The sequence below is a fragment of the Stegostoma tigrinum genome, chromosome 8 (genome assembly GCF_030684315.1).
Source record: "Stegostoma tigrinum isolate sSteTig4 chromosome 8, sSteTig4.hap1, whole genome shotgun sequence".
NCBI lineage: Eukaryota > Metazoa > Chordata > Chondrichthyes > Orectolobiformes > Stegostomatidae > Stegostoma > Stegostoma tigrinum.
The window spans coordinates 18,020,418-18,041,231 of NC_081361.1; the positions used below are offsets into that span (position 1 = coordinate 18,020,418).

General features: G+C 39.5%; 1 protein-coding gene across 2 annotated transcripts in view; it reads right to left on the reverse strand.

The window, feature by feature from the left end:
• Nucleotides 1–20,814, reverse strand: part of tsen15 (TSEN15 tRNA splicing endonuclease subunit) — a 46,741-nt gene that overhangs the window by 17,445 nt on the left and 8,482 nt on the right. For both annotated transcript variants that reach the window (XM_048538719.2, XM_048538720.2), the window contains exon 3: nt 14,594–14,729. In XM_048538719.2, the coding sequence (XP_048394676.1) occupies nt 14,594–14,729 (136 nt within the window). The remainder of the gene's footprint in view (nt 1–14,593; nt 14,730–20,814) is intronic.

The following is a 20,814-nucleotide window of genomic DNA, read 5'->3' on the forward strand; positions in this document are numbered from 1 at the left end:
CTAGCAAAACTGAATGCCAGCCTTCCCTCCAAGAGAATATATAGCATCAATCAACTCTTGCGCTCCAACTTATTCTTACACTATCAGGCACTGTAGTAGAATGAATTGTTCAATTGAATACCCAACTAAATATTGTGTGCTCAATATGTGCACGGTATTACACAGCACGATTGTTTGGGAGGATGTGAAAATACCTCCTTGGGAATCCTGCATTAATGACTTCTGAAAATAGGATTAAAATTATGAGAATTTTTTTTTGAAATTCTAAAGCAAAGTGGTAAACATAATCAGATTACTCAACTTCCAAGATTCCAAAGTATTTGGTTGCTTAACGACGAGTTTGGGAAATTCAGAAAACGAGGCGAGTAACTCTTATTCAGAGAGTATTCTCCATTACTTAATATTAGCTTATGCTTACGGACAGGGATCACTCCTCCCACCTCTCTCCCCATGGCTGTGGTGCCTTCTGTCTCCTTTTTGCTTGTTAGAAAGGCAAGTAGGAATGCAGTTATATATATTTTAATGAGAGCAAACATGGTTACACATTCTGATAAAGCATGCACAGGGCTAAGTGAACATGACTCAGCTTAATTTAAATTGTGGGGGGAGGGGAAAAGGAAATCACAGTTTGTTCCAACAATGCAAGAAATTTCCCAACTTGGACCAGCAAATAATTTATGGTCGCTACTGATAAACTGGAATACTATACTGTGTTAAACATTAAACCAAATCCATGAAAACAGATATGATTTTGTTACTGTACAACTAGTGTACAAAAAAGATCCCACTGATTGGTCAAGTTGAGAAAATAAAAATGGTTTCACCAAATTTGTGTTTCTTGGTTTAATTCACAGGTCAAGTAACGTCGTGCTGTAAGGTAATTAGTGTAGCATTACTTAGAAAGGAGCACCAAAAGAAAATAAATGTACTTCATGTAATCAAGTCTAATTGTAACCACCATTACAATCCAGAGGCAGCTGACCAAGAGGATGCAATTTCCAAATGTATAAATATTTAGTCTCTACCTCCAACCTGTAGATAGTTCCAGGTTTACTTTGAAAATATTTGGACTAAAAATTAAACCTGAGGACTGAAGATATGAGGTCATGAGGGCTCCAAGTTTGCAAAATATCTTTTCAGTGTAACACACAGGGTGTATAGAATTTGACTTCAAAACTGTACTGCATATTACTGTTGAAGAGTTGTAGCTGAAGTGCCAGTTATAAGTCCTGCAGTGGCAACGTCACAAGGGCCTGCATTCAGCAGTTAGATTTACCACAGACCCCAGGAAGACACTAAAATAACAGAATATTAAAAACGTACCTAGTTCAGAATGTTCTCATTCCCTCAAAGGTAAAAATGGCCGTCAAAATAGCCACTTGTTCAATCTTAAGAGCTGATGACTAAAAGCTTGTGTTTAAAAAAAATGCAGATTAACTAACTTTGGGCAGAATAAGACATTCCTAAATGCACACAAATACACCGCGTATCTAAATCTATGTACACAGCATTGTATAATAGAAAAATAAAACCCAAACATTCTAAACAAGCATCTTGACTATCAGCATCTCACAAAATTGCAAAATAAATCTCTAAAAGAAAGCCCGTTTGAAAGTAAATGGGCAATAATGTCAGTGGGTCCAGCTTGGACAGCTATTGAGCCTGATGATTTTTTTTTTATAAACTGAAATTATTTACAATAGAGAACAAGGATCAGCACTACCTCAAATGCAGCTGCCAGGCTTTCACCCTGGAAGCAGAAAGGACGGAATCAGTGGAACCAAACTCTACAGACAGGATTTTCAGTCAGTGGGTAGAAGACCAGCCAAGTGCTGAGGCACTTTCTGCGTAAAAAAACCAACATTTTTCTAGCTGCCATCAGTTCTGAGGAAGGGTCACTGGACGCGAAACCTTAACTCTGATTTCTCTACAAAGAGGCTACCAGACCTGCTGAGCTTTTCCAGCAATTTCTGTTTTTGTAAGAGCTGGGGGAGGATGGTTACAAGGTTCATTTCAGTTCGAAGACCACAGCTCAATTTTAGGAGAGGCTGTTAGGTCATCTAACCTTTAGCTTCCTGTTCATCCCTCATGACTCCTCAGGCACCTCATAGCCTCAATCTACCTCAATGTCACTTACACTTTCCATACCACATCCACAGCCCTTCAGTTTCCACAACAGACAGATCCAGTAGACACAAGGGTTGAAACAAATAATGAACTTCAAAACAATCTAAGACAGCTCTCACTGATACACCAAAATAATTTCCATTCATGAAACTCATTCAAAGACTTTAAATTCACTCAGGTGGTCAACCCAGCTCAAATACAAACTTTTAAGTAGTGGTCTTAAAGAACCCTTCCCTGGCCTCTTAAAATTATCTAAGTGTGATGTCAGTCCCCTGCTGAGATAAGCAATTTAGGAGCTTCTGAAACTCAGCCCAGCATTTGTAATGGGCTTCGCATGTTCAAAGTACAACAATGAAGACTTTTGAAACTGCAGGTCCAAAGGGTAATATTCTTTCCTAAAGTACATCAGATGGCTAGTCAGTGTACTCCAGCAGCAAGCGTCTTTTCCTCTGTCTAATGGACAGCTATGGCCAAGGTTTTCTTTACCATTTTAAAGGACTAGGAATTTAAATAACTTTAGATTGTGACCGAATACTGAATGGTTGTAGAGACGGTATGGAAAGTATAAGTGGCATTGAGGTGCGGTGAGGCTATGAGGTGCAATCTAGGATCATGAGAGGCTGAATTGTGATCGTATCCATATTAATGACCATTTACATATCTGCTATAAATTCTTAATTCCTAGCACTTGGAACAGTAAAAATGGAGTCTGTTTGAATGCAGCATTAATCTCAAATGGCCCTGGTGAATTTGTATTTTCCTGCCTGTATGATCCACCCACATTCCTTTTCCTGAAGGCAGAAAAAGAATCTGCCAGAAATCAGGAAAAGACTTCCAATACAGCATCCACCCATCTTTTTTTAAAGATCATTGGAGTGAGCTTACTCACTGTGATAATAAAGCTGTGTTAACTGAAATTATTCATACTGCACTCAATAACTACTCCAACGAAAACAATGAATGATGAAAATAAAAAGAAACAATAATTTGTATGTCTTTTAAGAGTGCCAAGAATGTGGAACTTGCTACTGCAGGAAGTACTTGTAGTTAACAGATGCATTTAGGAGGACGTCAAATAACTACATGAGGTAAGAAAAATAGAAGGATATGGGATAGATGAAATAAGGCATAACAATGATCATGAGACGCATAAACAGGGACATAGGTCAGTCACACCGATCAACCAGTTTTCACTGTTAGAAAATAAAGCTCCTTATGGCTTTGTGAGTAAATGTTCAGTATGTGGAATTAAGCTGCATAGACAAACACAATCCTTTACGACATTATGTCAAATGTGTTTCATAAAAAAGCCCCCTGTTCTGACCCAATTAGTCTCACACTGGTTGGCAATTGGAGAGTTACAATTAGTGTTCAACACCCTTTAGCCAGGCTAAAGAATCAGTTAGGGATCTTGATGTCCAGAGATGTTTGACGAACAGCAGTGTGGTTTGTCTTGGGTACAGTATCCAATTAATTTACCTTCACGCTTAATTTTAGATTTTGTACATGCTCTGCTGTAAAGTTCTCTGAAATTGAATAGGCCATCGCTCACTGTACTTTCTGTGAGCAACAGCCAAGGACTGCAGGATATGAAGGAAGGAAATGGGAAGAGGAATGAATAACAATTTGCTATTCAACAACTACTAACAGTTTAATTTTTGAAAATGCTTCATAGTGCCAAGATTTGATCAACAACACGCTTTTCTGATATTGAAACCAAAATCATCTCTTCTATTGGGCTCATACTCAATAAAAACAATCATACTATTATCATCCAATTGATGCAGGGAGCACCACATGCTGATTGATATGCTCCTACAATTGTTTTGATAGTTGAACGTAACATCAAAAAAAATCCAACTGGGATTTTAAAAATGTTTATGCAGAAAAATAGATTTGCTCTCAACTAAACATGCCCCTTTTTTAAAAGATTTGATGCATATGTAGGACCTTGACACAATGACAACAAGGAAAAGGAAAATTTCAGATCTCTGAGATGTGACTGCTACACTGAGAACGGATCTTGCCTTAGTCAATCCAATTGGAAAATCTTATTTCACACTATATCACTAAAAAACAAAAGCATTCTTGTTCCACCTCCAATTACTGTTCTCCATACATCCATACTAATACCCACACACCCAGTGTCATAAAGCTTATAGACAATATCCTATTGACTGTTCCACAGAACAGATGTAAACTATTGCTCCTTCCCCTTAAAAGAATAAATTTAAATTGGACTGAACTTCACACATGGCCTGACCCAATCATGTTCCTTCTGCCACGAGCATGATTCCCTTTCACTCAGTGAGGGAAAACTGCAGCTCCTTCAACCCACAATCTGAGACCAAAGATCACCATCTAGTACTTCCCCCCCCAACCATGCAAACTGCAAAGCTGCCTCTCCCCGAACTATAACTGATGAAACCAAGCACTGAGCCAGACCAGCTTCCCTTCCCAAAATGAAACTGGCCCTGGCATAGTGGCACCCTACTAATACTGAGCCCACTGCTTCATCAACCTCCTGTCCCTTCTCATCCCTTTGAAGATTGAAATCTGGTTCAGAACCACATGATGCTTTATCCACCTCTGATGTTAAATCTCTTCCTGCCCTGTCCATTCCTCTTCACTACTCGCCAATCCAGTTCAGTAGGGAAAGCATTGAAAAGAAAGTTGAAACCGGACTATCTGAATGGAAGGGAGGTTCAGAAGAAGCCTGATGCTGGCTTGCATGCCATCAAACTGAGGAATGTTACATTTATTTTGCTTGTAAAAATATCCTAAATAAAGACAGCTTTCTGGTGCCAGCCCTGCATTACCATACTTTTGAAACAGGTTATGGACTCCTCCAAGAATGAGCTCATTTGACAGTCCACTTTGTGGTAACTAGCTGCAAAAACCAGTTGCTCACATGAAAAGACATCACCAAATAAAGCTGGCTGTTTCACACAAAATTATTATTAGTTCAGAGAAGACCGCACAGCTAGGCACATATCCAGGTTAAATTAATAACCCCTATTGGTTCTTTGAGGAAGGAGAATTAGTAGCCATTTACTAAGATTTGGAGAGATTTCACTGCACATACAGACTTCTCGAATGACAGAAACAGGCCTCCCTTTGAAGCTGATGGTGCTTCAATAGTCTGAAGTAAATAATGATGAAGGTACATACTCTTTATCAAGTATATATACAAATACAGTACAGAAGACATCAAGTTTCCCAGCATTTTCTGAAGAAACATTCACTGTATCCAATGGTTCAGCTGAATGAACTTGATTTGGTTTGATTGGATTTGATTTTATTGTCACGTCTACTCAAGTACAAAAGTACTGTAAAAAGTGTATAACGTTGGCACAGAAGGCACCATCTTAGATATTAGTACCTAGATACGGAATCTTAAGAACAAGGCAGAAAGTTAAACATTAAGGATAAAAGTTACATATTATTTTCGACTTAAAACCAAGAAGTCAGCAAAGAGTAAAGCTGGAAGTTCAAACATTATAGTCTTTAAGTGCTTAGCCATGGTGGAATCACATTTCAAAGAATCACGTGACTGGAAATCTACACTGAAGCCACAGAGGGCCAAGAGACCATGTAGCGCCATGCTACCACTATGCTCGGCCAAGAGATTACCACACCAAGCCAAGAGACCTCTCATGTCTCGCCATTTTGCTTGACTGTAAGATCCTTCCCTAACGCTTTAACTGGCGTCAAAACTACGATGACTTCACAGAGCCTCTGATAGTTGCTCTTTGGAACACCACATCCAAACCTGTTACCGCAGCATCTTCAAACCAACTGACATCTGAACTCGAGTTCACTGACATGAGTTGGAGTCTGGTAGTGCTGAAGTCAATTCTCACTTCAAGTTGGTCTTCAAGAACTTTCCAATTCTTTTGGACAATACACAGAAAGACTGGATTTTTTAATTCTACAAAACCCCCTTCTTGTCAAATGACAGGCAAGATTTTCAGAGCTCTTTTCTTAGGACCATTTATCCTTTGATCTCATAAATATCAATCCACTGGTATCCACATTCAAAGGTCATCATCAGGACAAGGGTGTGTATAATTACAAAGATAACAAAAAAATCAGACCACGTGCAAAAGATGCCTCCCCTTGAGCCTCTAAGGTTTTGATAGCCAGTCTGCGGAGTAACCAGGCACATTTGAAGATAATCTTCCAATCACTGCATTATTATCAGGGTCCTCACTGCTGACTGTGTTTCTGGAACCCTTTCTCTCACCTCCCCTCCCCTAGTCGCTACTATTGCCCAAGTTTTCAATGCCAACTCAGCATTCTCTTTCCTTGTCATTACTTCACATTAAAACAGATACACTGCAGAGTTAGATCCTCCGGGGCTTTACAAAATCAAGAAATAAACCACAGGGTAGTGGATTGCCCAAACCCTGTAATAATTGGTGGCCTGCAAATGTACACTGGTTATAGGATGAATCCCATTCTTTTCGAAACACAAAGCACGCAGTAATAGGAGGATCAGAGCTAATCCCTGACCAACCTTGCTTGACAACATCTCCTAGCTCTCAACCAGACTTCCAGACAGAAAACTGAATAGCTAAAGTGACCAGTGTCATAGAGGGAGGGAGAGAAAGAGTCAGAAACTGAAGACAACAAGAGAAATACAGATAACAACAGAAATGAAGAACGGGAAAGTGAAGGGAAAGACAGAAAGAGATAATGACCAAGAAGGACCTGCCGTTCTCAATTCCTGCTGACTTATTGCATAATTTACTATGCCTATGTCAAGTCCTGTAAAACAGATTGTCCTGCCAAGTGAGAGAAAGAAGCATGGCAGCAGGTGGTAGCAATGAAAACCTATGCCGTACCTGCTCCCTGTAAAGAGCTGCTCAGAATTTGGCAAGTAGCTTAAGGCAAATTATACATTTCTGAGAAAAGGTTTTTAAATCAGTGAGTCAATATATGAGTTAACATCAAGCAGTTCAGTGAAAAATCACATTGTTCCTTCAAAACATACAGCATTTCCTCAAAAGTCCATTATTATACCTATGAAACATACAACATTGTGAAGAATAATGCCAAAAACAAGATAAACAATGCTATTTTCTCACAATGTTTGACAAAGATTTCAAATAAAATCTGTCCCAATAAACACTTTATTTTTAAATTGTGCAATATAGCTGTTACAGATTTTTTTAAACTAAAGTAAATAAACATCGACAATACTATGTGGTCCCTCTTAACCTTGACAAAATATTCAAGCTAATCTAAAAATAGCCAACAAATTAAAAATTGATCAGAAGGTTTGCTTCTTTTAATTTTGAAGTTCTAGGAGAGATCAGTAAGTGTAACACAGACATTACAACAAAGTACATTCTGACATCATCACTGACAAGACCAAAGCCAGACTAGAGGTTCTACAATATGTAATATACAATCCAATTAAATAATTTGAAATACAGTTTTGAAATTGTAGGCAATTCATAAAGTATTCAGAATCTGAATTTTGAATTTTTTATTTATTGCCAGGGTATTTTTTTTAAACCATCGTTGACCTTATGAATGTGTTTGGGGTGGTACCTATATAATTAATGGAAATTTTATAACCAATTAAATTCACAAACATAAAACCACAGCAAGAATAAACCATGTATAACTTAATTTCTTCCGAGTGAATTCCGCTAGTTTGTATTTCTCTGCTATTTTCTAGTGTTACAATCAGCTATCTCAAGACAGCAAGATGTCCTTTGGATATATGAAGAATTTCCTATACGCTGGAAAAGCAAAATGATGAGAAGCTGTAGCTTAAAACAGCAAATTTATTGTCTCCCCAGCTTGTCCTGAAATGGCAGGTGTTCTTTTGTAAAGTGAAATTAACAAAGTCTGCAGTTCTCCATATGAAAGTGCAAATTAATTGAACAGAACTATGAGAAGTCATGGAGTGTAAAGAACCAATGAAGGAAACAGCACAAACAAAAAAGAAATTCCAAATGTCTTTAATGCTTTGTAAGATGAAACCTGTTTTCTGAATGTCCACATGCATTATTTTGTGGAGTTTTACAAATGTTGGGTCAGCCTTAGAAACTTCCTCAGGTTCGGTGGTATAAGCACTCCGATTAGCAACCAATGAGCGCTACATTGAGATGTGAGCTTTCATTTCCCAGTTGCTAATTAAAGGGTGCAACCTAGGGAGTGGGATTTGACAGCAGTACTCCATCAACCGAACTGAATACACTATCAATTCTTTTTTAAACAAACCCCATCTGGCAAGAAATCCACAGTATGAGCTGGCATGTCGATTTAAGTCCCTCACTCATCATTCTGTAAAAGCAACACTGCAGCTGATTCCAACAGTTTACTGACAGGAAAGGTGTCAGAATCATCCTTAAAGTGCAGTTCTTGAGCCTGAAGGTGCACTGAAAAAACAGTTGGAAGATGAGGCCAGATGCAAGTGATTATCATAATCAGAAGTCACTTCACTTCAAGTCTTCTCTCATGAGTTGTAATGAATACAATATGCTTCACTGACATTAGTAGAGTAATAGTTTAGCAAACCAAGTTTTTAGGTTCTGACAAACTGTTGATTGGCTAGACTAACTTCCCAAAATACTGATCTTGTCCATGGAAGATTTTATGGTGTCTTATGTGGCTAATAGAGATTTATCTGCCAACACTATCCATGAGGAGGACACACGAATGATGATTTTAAAAAAAAAATTCATGGGCTGTGGGCAGTGATTGTGGGACCAGCATTTATTGCCCATCCTTAGCTGCCTGCAGAAGTTGGTGGTGAGTTGAGTTCTTGACCTCCTGCAGTATATTTGTTGTAGGTAGACTCACAAAGCACAGTGAGTTCCAGGCTGTGGCCCAGCAACACTGAAGGAAGGCAATATATTTCCAAGTCAGGATGAGAGTGGCTTCAAGGGGAACTCACATGTAGTAGCGTTCCTTTGTATCTGCTGCCTTTGTCCTTCTCGCTGGTAATGGGTTTCAAAGGTGCTGTCTAAGGAGCCTTGTAGATGGTGCACACTGATGCTACTGAATAAAGTAAATATTTGTGGATGTGGTGTCATCAAGCTGTCCTGTAAAGTGGTATAACTCTCTCACAAGAGCAATACTTCCAGCACACAGACCCTACCGAGGCACTGCAAAGTTTTCAACATACCACGTATAAACGTGTGCTAACACAATCCCAATTCATTTACAGCTTATTTGCTTCAGGTGATCTAAAAATAACTGTTTCGGTGACTGGGTCATTCCTTCAAGATACTGTGATGAGAAATCTTCTGCGAGTAATTCTGGGTTTAAGATTTAGTTCATGTAGTTTCAGACACATATGCAAGCACATGCATTTTATCAGTCACACAAAGCCAAAACACGATTTTGTGCATTTTGAATGCGTGACACTGACAAAATCAAAACATTTACGAGCTAAATTATGAGCACGTCAGCCAACAAGTGATTGATTAGAAGCACCATGCATGCAAACGGAGACAAAGATTTGCACACACATAAACAAAAACAATCACAAACATTATGGGGGGGGGGGAAATCATGAGGAATGCAGTTTGTATCATCAGTTCAAAATCACAAAAGCAAATGAGTTATTCCCACAATCCTTTTCCTTTCTTCAATGTTCTTTAATGTTTTCTGCACAGCTCAGGGCTAACTTGGGTAGTTTGCTAAAAATCAAGGCCCACTACTCCTGGAGACATGACAAATGTAAAACTTTAAGGTAACTACCACAAGTCCTACTTTATTACCTAATTATTGCTGTCCAGGATGACAGCAAACCACGCCCTGTTCTTCAGTAACAAATGAAAATAATTCTACTAATTGCAACACTTTTTTCTTTAATAAGTACAGACTTTCCAATATATGTAACTTAAACTTTACCCCTTTTAAGTCTCCTACATGTGCACCACAAGAGAAACTGACAAACACAAACATAAGGGGGAAAATAAAGGGAACACAGTTTTGTATCCAAGTTCAAAATCAGTTGAATTAGTTCCACAATCCTTCTCCTTTCCTAACTGACGTTATCTGTACAGCAATGATTCATCTTTTGCTTACTGGTTGCTTGGTTGGACCTGTACTCTTTAGTTTCCTATGAGCTTAATATCGCACGTTTCAGGAAATCAACACTGTTCTCCCCCGCTGTTTTGACAGAGTGGAAAAGACAATTTTTCAGGTAATAGAGATGTTGATTCTGCTAAGCTCCTGGGGCTTCTGTCTTCTTTTCTCATTCCCCTTCATCGAGTCATTGTTAAACTGCAACCTGACCACGGGCGTGTTGCTATGAAAAACCGATCAAAAGACTATTTCTGGACAGAATTACCCTGAACACACATAGTTGGCCCCAGATTATCTAAGCAAAGCGTTGTCAAAAAAAACATAAGCTAGCGTTTTTTAGTTTTGTTTTGTTCCAAAGCTGCAACTAACTTAGTGCACCTTGTCTCCTTTTTAAAGCATGTCCGTTTCTCATTTTCGATTCATAGTCCAAAAAACAATAAGGATATAGTCTCTTACATATCTTGAATGTGCCATCTTCCTTGATTATACTCAATAAAATCAGATATTATTCATTTATTCAGTAACCCAGTCTTGCCTATGATACATCTCTGCCAAGCATGAAGCACTTGAACTCATGGTTTGAAGGAGTTAATTTAAGACTTTTAAATCAGGTGAGTTTAACCAAATTGAAATAACCCAAATTTGAAACTCACATTTCTCCTTATTATTCACGACCTCCAATTTCTTTTCTTTTGAAAAAAGGAACTTCAAGCATTTTGTACATTAGGACATTTCGATTTCACTTTACATAAAACGCACGCTAAGAAATTCTGACAAGTACGACAGAAAGTCAATCCAAAACACAACACTCAGTAGAATTCTGTATTAGAAGTCAATGCTGAAAGTGAGCATTAAAACAACGAAAACATGAAAAAACAATCCTAACTACAACCTACTCCTCCAATCCAAAGACTTTAATTTACATCACCTTGTAGCTCAATTTGAGCACTAATCTCTTTGGATTCCTGTGTATTCCATTATGCTTAGTCAAATTATTGGATAATTCAATTTTCAAATGCAACATCACCATCAAGATTATCAACAGTAAACATAATATGAAGTACTCAAACCTGACAACATGTTTAAGAATTTCATACTGTCCTGAAGGTTCTTTTCTCACCACCTGGAAGTGAATAATGAGGACGGTAGGCAAAGTTTTTTTTTAGCCTAACTACAATTTCCTCCTCAGCGCTTTCTCTCTTCATGGAAATACAATTTTACAAATGCAGTCAATATTTTAGTGCCTGTCCCTTTAGCCACATGAACTATTATTGAATGTCACCATGTTTGTGAGAAGAAGCACAGACAAGCAAAATACTGCTGTATTTGCAAGTATAATATTTTTAGCAAGTCAGTGGATAGTTTCTATCAATGAGCAGATTAGGGTTCAAATCTGGGGCTTTTTTGATCTCCATGGCTCATAAGCTCACCAAAATGTTCATTCACTCAATCAACAGGAATGCAATAGCTTCCATTTGTTAGCTATGAATATGACTCTTTCCAGACATAACCACTCGCTCTTTCATTAATCCTTTGACAACATAACCGTAGTGGTTTCATATGCGAATACCAAAAACCCAGTTACCCAAAACCTTGCTGGTCACTCCAGTTATTGCTCAATCAAAATTATAAATGTGTTTACGTATAGGTAAATCCATGCTGAATATTTATCTGAAATAAAACATAGTAGAACTCCACACTTATTTTGACTGAGTTTAGTATATAGCACAGAAAAATTGTTCGCTAGAAAATGAGTTTAACAATGTAATAACAACAATGAATTACTTGTCTGTCCAGCAAATAGTTATTCAGTCATCCTTACTTTTCAACCTGAATAAATCTTTTGACTTACAAGCATTCTCTGTGACTCCTCATCCATGTGATGAGAGCTGGCAAAGTTTGCTGGGAACATAATACTTTCTGTCAAGAGTTCCTTGCGAGGTGATTAGTGCTTGGATTATACTAATGCCCCATTCACATTATGTTTACTTTATCCTGCTAAAATGCCCAGAAAATAGGATGTCAGATTTAATTTCATTTTCTTCTTACAAAAATAGCTCGTACCAACCACGCCAGAGAGTCTAGTAAAATCACAGGGTGATTTCTACTTTACAGACAGACAGGAATCTTGCACTTGCAGATTGGCCATCTTCAATAGGGATGAATATCAAACCTTGTGTAGAATGGGTAAAGTTGCTATAATCCTCGGGGACCCCAGGGTGGCTCTCTCATTAGAGCGAGATGGTTGGTTACGATGCACAGTGACACCAGCAGCAAGACATGCAAACCATGAAGGTCTGGCCTTTTCAACCTTGCCTGCGGCACGATGACACTCATGTTAAACTCATATCAGTCATCTATCGCTAATGGGAGAACAGTCCTATGGTCCTCTAGTACTTTACAATGAGTAATTGGTTTTCCACCACCTCCTAGGTGACAAGTTACCTCATTAGTACAATTGTCCAAACATTTTATTGAGGTTTAGTTAACCATTGTGGCATAATTTGGAGTCTTTCAGGTAAAATGAAAGATGTACACAAACAAAAAGGAACACATAGTGCAATGTGTTGAAACAGATGACCAGGGTATTTATACAACTAAGTCATAGGCAAAGGAATTATCAATTATTAGAAATTCTCTGATATCTTTACAGGCCAAAGAAATTCAATAAATATCATGAAATTACAAGAATAAAGGTTGTCTGCACCAGAAAAAGTTTTAGTTATTTTATGAAGTGATACTTGGAGAAAATCCTTTCATCACAACATAGTGCTTTCCAGATTTGACAGTGGTCAATGACCACTTGCCTAGTGATCCAAATTGTTGGCCGAAGTTTTTACTTGCAAATGGCAGGTGCCATAATGTGTGGGATACACCCATCACCACAAGTCTACAAACCCACCAGATCTTACGTCAAATAATTAGGCACCTAAAACTGGTCACCCAGTGGGTGTTTCAATGTATTACACCTGGACAGCAATGTCCCACAGCTACTGTAGACAGCAGCGCTGCCTCAGAGGTAGAGGCTGCTGGTATAACAGTATTGCCAAGGTACAGGAGCAGCAGGTAAGGTAACATGTCAGGGATAGGAGATATCACAGTATGCGGACTACAGGAACAGGAGTTGGAAACAAGGGATAACACGCTTGCCATTACTCACCCATTGTCCTGTACTGGGTATGCAGTTCATAGAATCATAGAATGACTACAATCTGGAAGGAAGCCATTCAGCTCATTGGATCCATGCTGACCACCCGAAGAGCAACCCACCCTGTAACCCTGCATTTCACATGGTCAATCCACCTAACCTGCACATCTGTGATAGGTAATAGCCTAGTCGTATCACTGCTAGACTATTATTCCAGAAACTCAGATAATGTTCCGGGTTCGAATCCCGCTATGACAATTGGTGCAATTTGAATTCAAAAACAAAAAAAATGTCTGGAATTAAGAATCCACTGATGACCATGAAATTGTTGTCGATTGCTGACAAAACCCATCTGGTTCACGGATGCCTTTCAGGGAAGGAAATCTGCCATCCTCACCTGGTCTGAAGTTTCCTCTGGGTGCTCCAGTTTCCTTCCACAGTCCAAAGATATGCAAGATAGGTAGATGGGCCATGTTAAATGACCCATAATGTTCAGGGATGTGAAGGTGTGTCTGCCTTGGGATATGCAGGGTTTAAAGGGACAGGATAGGGGAGGGGTCAGGGTGGGGTGATCTTTGGAGGGTTGGTGTGGACTTATTTGGCCAAACGCTCTGTTTCCACACAATAGGAATTCCATATTTGGACTGTTGGAGGAAACCAGAACATCTGGAGGAAACAGATGCAGACACAAGGAGAATGTGCAAACTCCACATGGACAATCTCCGGAGAGTAGAATCAAACTCAGATCCCAGGCGTTGTTAGGCAGCAGCGCTAACCACTGAGCTACTGCGCCATCCCTCATTGTGACAGTGGCTGGAAGAGCCCTCAACTGGTTGTTAAGTGACAACTTAAAATCTCAACTGGTAGCAGGCCAGGAACATGCAGTTTGGGCTGGGCCTTCCCAGCCAGAGGTTAGTTCTTATGGTGTCAGGAAGACAGTGGGTTCTTCCTGACACCATTCTACATGGCAATCCTTCCCTTCTGCAATCTTCCCTGCTACTTCAGAAACTCAGATAATGTTCTGGGTGCGAATCCCTGCTGCTTCACATGAGGCCATTGGCACAATTTCTTCCTTCACAGACGCTACTTGACGTGTTCAACTAATTTTATTTGCATCCTCTGGCTCAGCCATCTGTACAACACATATAAAGCATTTAAGTTACGGTCCTCTAATAGAAAGTAACCTAGAATGGTTCTGCCCACCCTGTCATTCCAACAAATTTGCAGGTAATTCACATGCAGCCATTGTCTCACAGCAATGCTCACCTTTCATGACTCAATGTCATATGAACTGGCATTGGCACCACCACTTCTTTTTCCTCCTGCCCGCCTGGACAACCCTGTAGATAAACCAACTGAAGCTCTTCTGATCCTTTGTAGGCGACATCCTTCCAGTTCCTGGCTTCAAAAACATAAGGAAATGGTTAGCTTAAACATACTGACAGGAATCACCTGTTCCTCACAGGGGAATCCTTGCACAGTGGGAAACATGAGAAAAATAATTTTTGACTACATTTCTAAGGTTTTGGAGTAGATCTGTAGCTCGGGTTGTGGGTGTTGAAGTTAGTTAGCTGGTTTGTTGTTCTGCAGAAGTTTCAATACTGTGCTTGGTAACATTCTCAGTGCAGCCTCTGACGAAGTGTCAGTGTGTTTTCCCGCCTGGTTTTTTAAACTCTGGGGTCTGCTGCAACGGATTGCCTCATTTCCGGGTTTCCTCCGTAGTGGAATGTATATGGGGTTGAGTTCAATGTATTTATAAACAGCATGCTTCGTGGAGTGCCATGCTTCCAGGAGTTCTCGTGCTTGTCTCTGCCTAGCCTGTTACAGGATCTTAGTGTCGTCCCAGTCAAAGTCGTGGTTCTCCTCGCCCATGTGGATTGAGATGAGTGAGTATTGGTCGTGCCTTTTTGTAGCCAGTCGGTGTTCATGTACCCCCGTTGTTAGTTTCCTTCCTGTTTGTCTGATGTAGTGTTTCTCGAAGTCTCTGCATGGGGATCTCGTAGATGACATTGGTCCAGTACATGGTGGGGAGTGGGTCTTTAGTTTGGGTGAGCACTTGTCGTAGGCATCAGAGTGGCACACAAGCCCACATCAACCCTACGACAAGTGCTCACCCGAACTAAAGACCCACTCCCCGCCATGGACAGGACCAATGTCATCTACAAGATCCCCTGCGGAGACTGTGAGAAACACGACATCGGACAAACATGAAGGAAACTAACAACAAGAGTACATGAACAGCGGCTGGCTACAAAAAGACACGACCAATACTCACGCATCTCAATCCACACGAACAAGGACTTTGATTGGGACAAGATCCTGTGACAGGCTACGCAGAGACAAGCACGAGAATTCCTGGAAGCATGGCACTCCACGAAGCATGCTATTAATAAACACATTGAACTCGACCCCATATACATTCCACGACGGAGGGAATCTGGAAGTGAAGCAATCCATTGCAACGGACCCCAGAGTTTAAAAATCAGGCGGGAAAAGACACCGACGCTTCATCAGAGGCTGCACTGAGGATGTTACCGAGCACGGTAACAAAATGTCTGCAGAACAACACACCAGCTCGGCAGGCCAATCAACCTCAATTTTGACTATATTCTACATTCCAAATGCGAAAATCAGCCAATTGCATGTCAAACCTTCACTTACTTTTTGGAAATTCGCTGCCTCAAGTCGAACCTTCAAAAACTTCACATTTATTTTACTACTTGCAACATTTCTCTTTCAAAAGTCTGCCACCACGACAAAAACATCAGGTTAGTGCAAAATATAAACAACTTTGTTCACAAAGATTAAAGGGAAAAAAATACTGGTCAGGATTGGATTCAAACTGTTGGAGGTAAATGATTATAAAATTCAGACTTGGAAAATCATGTACCAGAAGCAACTTAATGCAATGTTAAAATGCTTCAGGCACAAAGTTCATTTTAGAAATTATGGATTAACAAAAAGAAACTTTGCTTGACAAAGGTTTTTATTGAGTACGTAACTACAACAGGAGCTAAAGATGGACTGGTGGATGTTATATAACTGAATTTTCTGAAGGTACCTGAAATACACTTACAGAGGAGGTTGTGGCATAAGATTAGGGCTCATGAGATTAGTGTAATAATTTCATGTGGATTGAGAACTGGTTAGTGGACAAAAACAGACAGCAAGAATAAACAGGAATTTTTGGCACTAAACTCGAATAAACAATTGCAGATGCTAGAAATTTGAAGCAAACACAGAGAATGATTCAGAAAATGAGCGGGTCCTAATCATTTTCTGAAGTAGAAAAAAGTTGCAGGTCTTCTGGGAAAGGGCAGGGAACAGGACCTGCTTGCTGAATTGTTCTTGTAGAAAGTCAACACTGACTCAACAAATGGCCTAAAATTATTCTAGAAAAGCTTTAAGGCATGATTGAGTGAACAGGTTCTTAAACACAAAATCATTGGCTGTTTTCCCCCTTGTTCTTGTCCTTCAGTCTCCAAGCATTGCCCAGTTTTAGACCAATTGAGGTAGATTTCTATGCAATGGCTTGCAAGCAAAAAGCAAGATTTCTAACAGTTACGTAAATAATTTTCATTTAGCAATGTTCCTCTAATTCTTCACTGAATTCCTCCAATCCATGACGGATTCAATTTCTGTGTTTGTTCTTTGTCCCAAGGGTGAAATGCCTGGAAACAGTTGATTGTGGGTCTGAATCGGTCTAGAATAAAAACAAGTGCCTATATTCCCTGGAGTGCACTAGAACGAAATTTTATTTTCTTCAAATGGACAATTCTTAGAGGCTGCATCAAGATCAGTGATGTGAGGTTCTTCCCCCTCAGTGAAGAGGCAAGAACTAGAGGTCACGGTCTCAGGAGAAGAGGCCAGACATTTAGCACTTAAGTAGAAATTTCTTCACTCAATAGTGAATCTTCAGAATTGTCTACTCCTCCGAGCTGTGGACAGAGTCAAGGAATAGATTACCTTGTGTGCACAGATATCAAGGGATACAAGGTCAGCACAAGAACGTGGAATCAATATAGAAGTTCAATAATGATGGTGTTGATCATGGTGAAGATTTAAGGGCCTTATGGCATATCCCTGTTTTAATCTTAACTCTTCTTAGTCATTATTCATTTAATCAAAATGTTCAGAACAATAGGGTTACTCAGTGTCAAATCAAAATATTCACGTTCAGACAGGAGGCGGCCATTCAGCCCCCGGTATCCTTCCCCAATCCACTTAAACCATGCCTGATCTGTACATCGATTACATTTACCCAAATTAGCTCCATATCCTGTGATATCCACACCCGTTACAATCCCACTAAGCTGTCTCATAAGCTTCAACTAGCCCACCTTACATAGCATACCAGAAGAAGCAAATTTCAGATTTCATAGTTCTCTGCATGATAAAGTGCTTCTTGATTTCCCTCCTAAACTGCCCGACTCTCATTTTAATATCATGTTCTCCTCATTCTGTTTTCTAATCCCCTCCCTGTACTCCAAAGGACCAGTTTTCCTGTATGCACCTAATCAAATCCTTTCAACATTTTAAGCATTCCACTTTTCTGCTCAGGTAGAAAGCACATAAACTTGGTTTAAATAGCTTACCCTTATAGCCGAGGCACCCAATCATTGTGAATCGGCACTGTAACCTCGCCAAAGTTAATGTATCCTGAAATGGGTAATGCCCACCAAAAGGAATTCTACGTCTAGACAGGGTCAAGCCAAGGCTCCAAATAAGCAGCAATATTTGCTAATATAGAAGGCAATTTTTCCCCTCTCAGGAGGTGGTCTGAGAAATATCACAAAGAGCAAATAGTTTAGTTTGCCCCTTATCACTACCTCATCAACTAAATGCCGGGTAAGAAGGTCCATCGGGGACTTTCTTGATTTGCCAGTAATTAAGGCCCCAAGTGATTAGTTGAGTGCCGCATAAGGATCTCAAGTCATCACTGGCCAAATCACCTGTACCCCCAGCAAAACTAGAAAAGTAGCTAGGGTAAGAGATAACATGGTGTGGAGCTAGATGAACACAGCAGGCCAAGCAGCATCAGAGGAGCAGGAAAGCTGATGTTTCGGGCCTTGACCTAGCTGACGTTTCTGAAGAAGGGTCCAGGCCAGAAACGTCAGCTTTCCTGCTCCTCTGATGCTGATTAGCCTGCTGTGTTCATCCAGCCCTACGCCTTGTTATTTCAGTCTCCAGCATCTGCAGTTCCTACTATCTCTGAAACATAGTAGCTAGGTTGCCAACTGGAAAACAGGGCAATCTGCCAGCCAGTTTGATGACTGTGACCTTCATCTGCACCAATCTGGGGACAATCGGAGGTTAGGATGGCAGGACTCCCCCTATTCAGGTCTGCGATTGACTGAGAAACTCACTGATCAACTCTTAGCATGTCAATTGGAGATCACTCTGGTGAGATTACTCATTGGATGGGGCAGTGAGTTGGTCACCACTGAACATTTATGCCCCTGACCTTAAGGCTACAAATTAGAAGTTAGCAGCTATGGATTTCATTCACTTTACCAATACTTTACTTTCTGTTTTGTTGTAAATAACTTGTAATATACCTTCATTGCTTTAAAATTCCTATTTTCAGTATTTATTAAGTTAGTTGATTAAGTGTGGTTTAACAAGGGACAGTTTTGATGATCCTCATCACAGCACTTTCTTGAACATCAACACATGTTGATGCAGCAAGTAATATTAAATTCAAAAGCATAAAATTTACAAGCAATTATGAAACCAAGGATGTGAGTATTATCACATTTTGGGGTCTTCTTGTTTTAGCATGCTGTATAACCCTAGGGAAAAATGGCCCTTGCCATGCCAAAGCTCAGATAAGCAGATTTTTTTCCCCCTACTTTTTTACACTTCAACATTACAGTCAAACATTTTCCTCGAAGGTCAGATTGTTTAGAAAACTAGACAATTTCAGCACTCTGCAATCAGAGGGATAATAGTGTCATGAAAATTATCAACACCAGAAATTGTAATCTGGCTGCAAAAATGTTATTTTGTTACTCAGGAAGCAGAGTGTTAAATATTTTCTACAACAGTAGAGATGAATGTCAAATAATTGTAATCTCTGAAATCTTGTCTTTTATTCTAAATAGATATTGAGAAACAGCACAATAAAGGCATTCAGAAACAATCAGCATTAAAATCAATTCTTTTCAAATCATTATTTGCTCGTTTTTCTTGAATTGTAATACCAGCACCAGATGACACAAACAACTTCAAAATGCCAATATGTAGAATTGCAGCAATGATCAGAACAGATGACAATAAAATAGCACCTCCTTCCATGGGTGAAATTTCTCTCTCAACCAAATAGGGAAACTAACACATAACAGCTGTGGGGCACATTTCCAACAAGGGCACAGAGATGGATGGCTATGTGAATAACAAACATTTACTATATGTTTCTGCAAAAGATCACCATAACATATTTACAGATGAGGGTGCCCACTGGCTCATCTTAATTGATTCACCCAAAACAATTCCTTGATTCACATGCTGTTTAAATGATTCCAGAGATTTCCTCACTCTGCACAAACATCCATTCCAAGGAGTGATCACTTTTCTTGTGAAGAACTTCCTGATATCAGTTCCTAAAATTTGAATCCTCAGTTTACTGCCTCTGCTTACTGTGAAATAGTATTCCAATTCAATAGCACTATATACCTCCACAAAATCCACTCTCAAATAACTCCTCCGCAGGTTGAAAAGGCCAGTTGTTCTTCATTTAAAAAAAAGGAAAATGACTTACATACTCACAATGCCTGACTCAAGATTAGGATATCCCAAAGCACTTTACAGCCAATCAAATAATTCTGTAGCATTGTCACTACAGTAATATAGGAATTATGGAACCCTATTTGCAAATGTTGTGTTCCCAAAGACACCAATTCAGTAATTAACTCGATAATCTGTTTCAGGTGCTGGCTGAGGGACAAATATTGGTCAAGACACCCTGAGAACTTCCTGCTTTGCTTTGAATAGTGTCTTAATTCAGTTAAAAGTCTTGTACTTTCACCCGAGGGCAACGATGATTTATCATTCAAAAGTAAACACCGACAATGTAGGGCTCCTCAGTGCCATAAACAATTACATTGAGAAAGTTCGTAAAAGCCCTATAGCTGTTCTCAATGCTCCTCTGCTCTAATGACTCCACAGAACTGAGAAATTATATCTGGGTTGAGATCTGACAACAGTACTACAGTCTGACCTTGGTTTCCTCTCACTTGTACTTTCAGTTCAGCATTTTACCAAGGATCATCTATATTGCTTGGATATATTGGCATCTGGTAAACTAATTATTTAACCTAATCATTTTGGCAACCTTTCAATGTGGAATTTAAGAAGAAAGTTATGCATTTTGTGTGGACATGTTAATACACTGATGTGGTTCACTGCAACTGGCTTCAAAAGATCAAAGTTCAACATTCAAGGCAATTGCTGTTGAATGGGCCTTTTGTACTGACCGGTATTTGTGT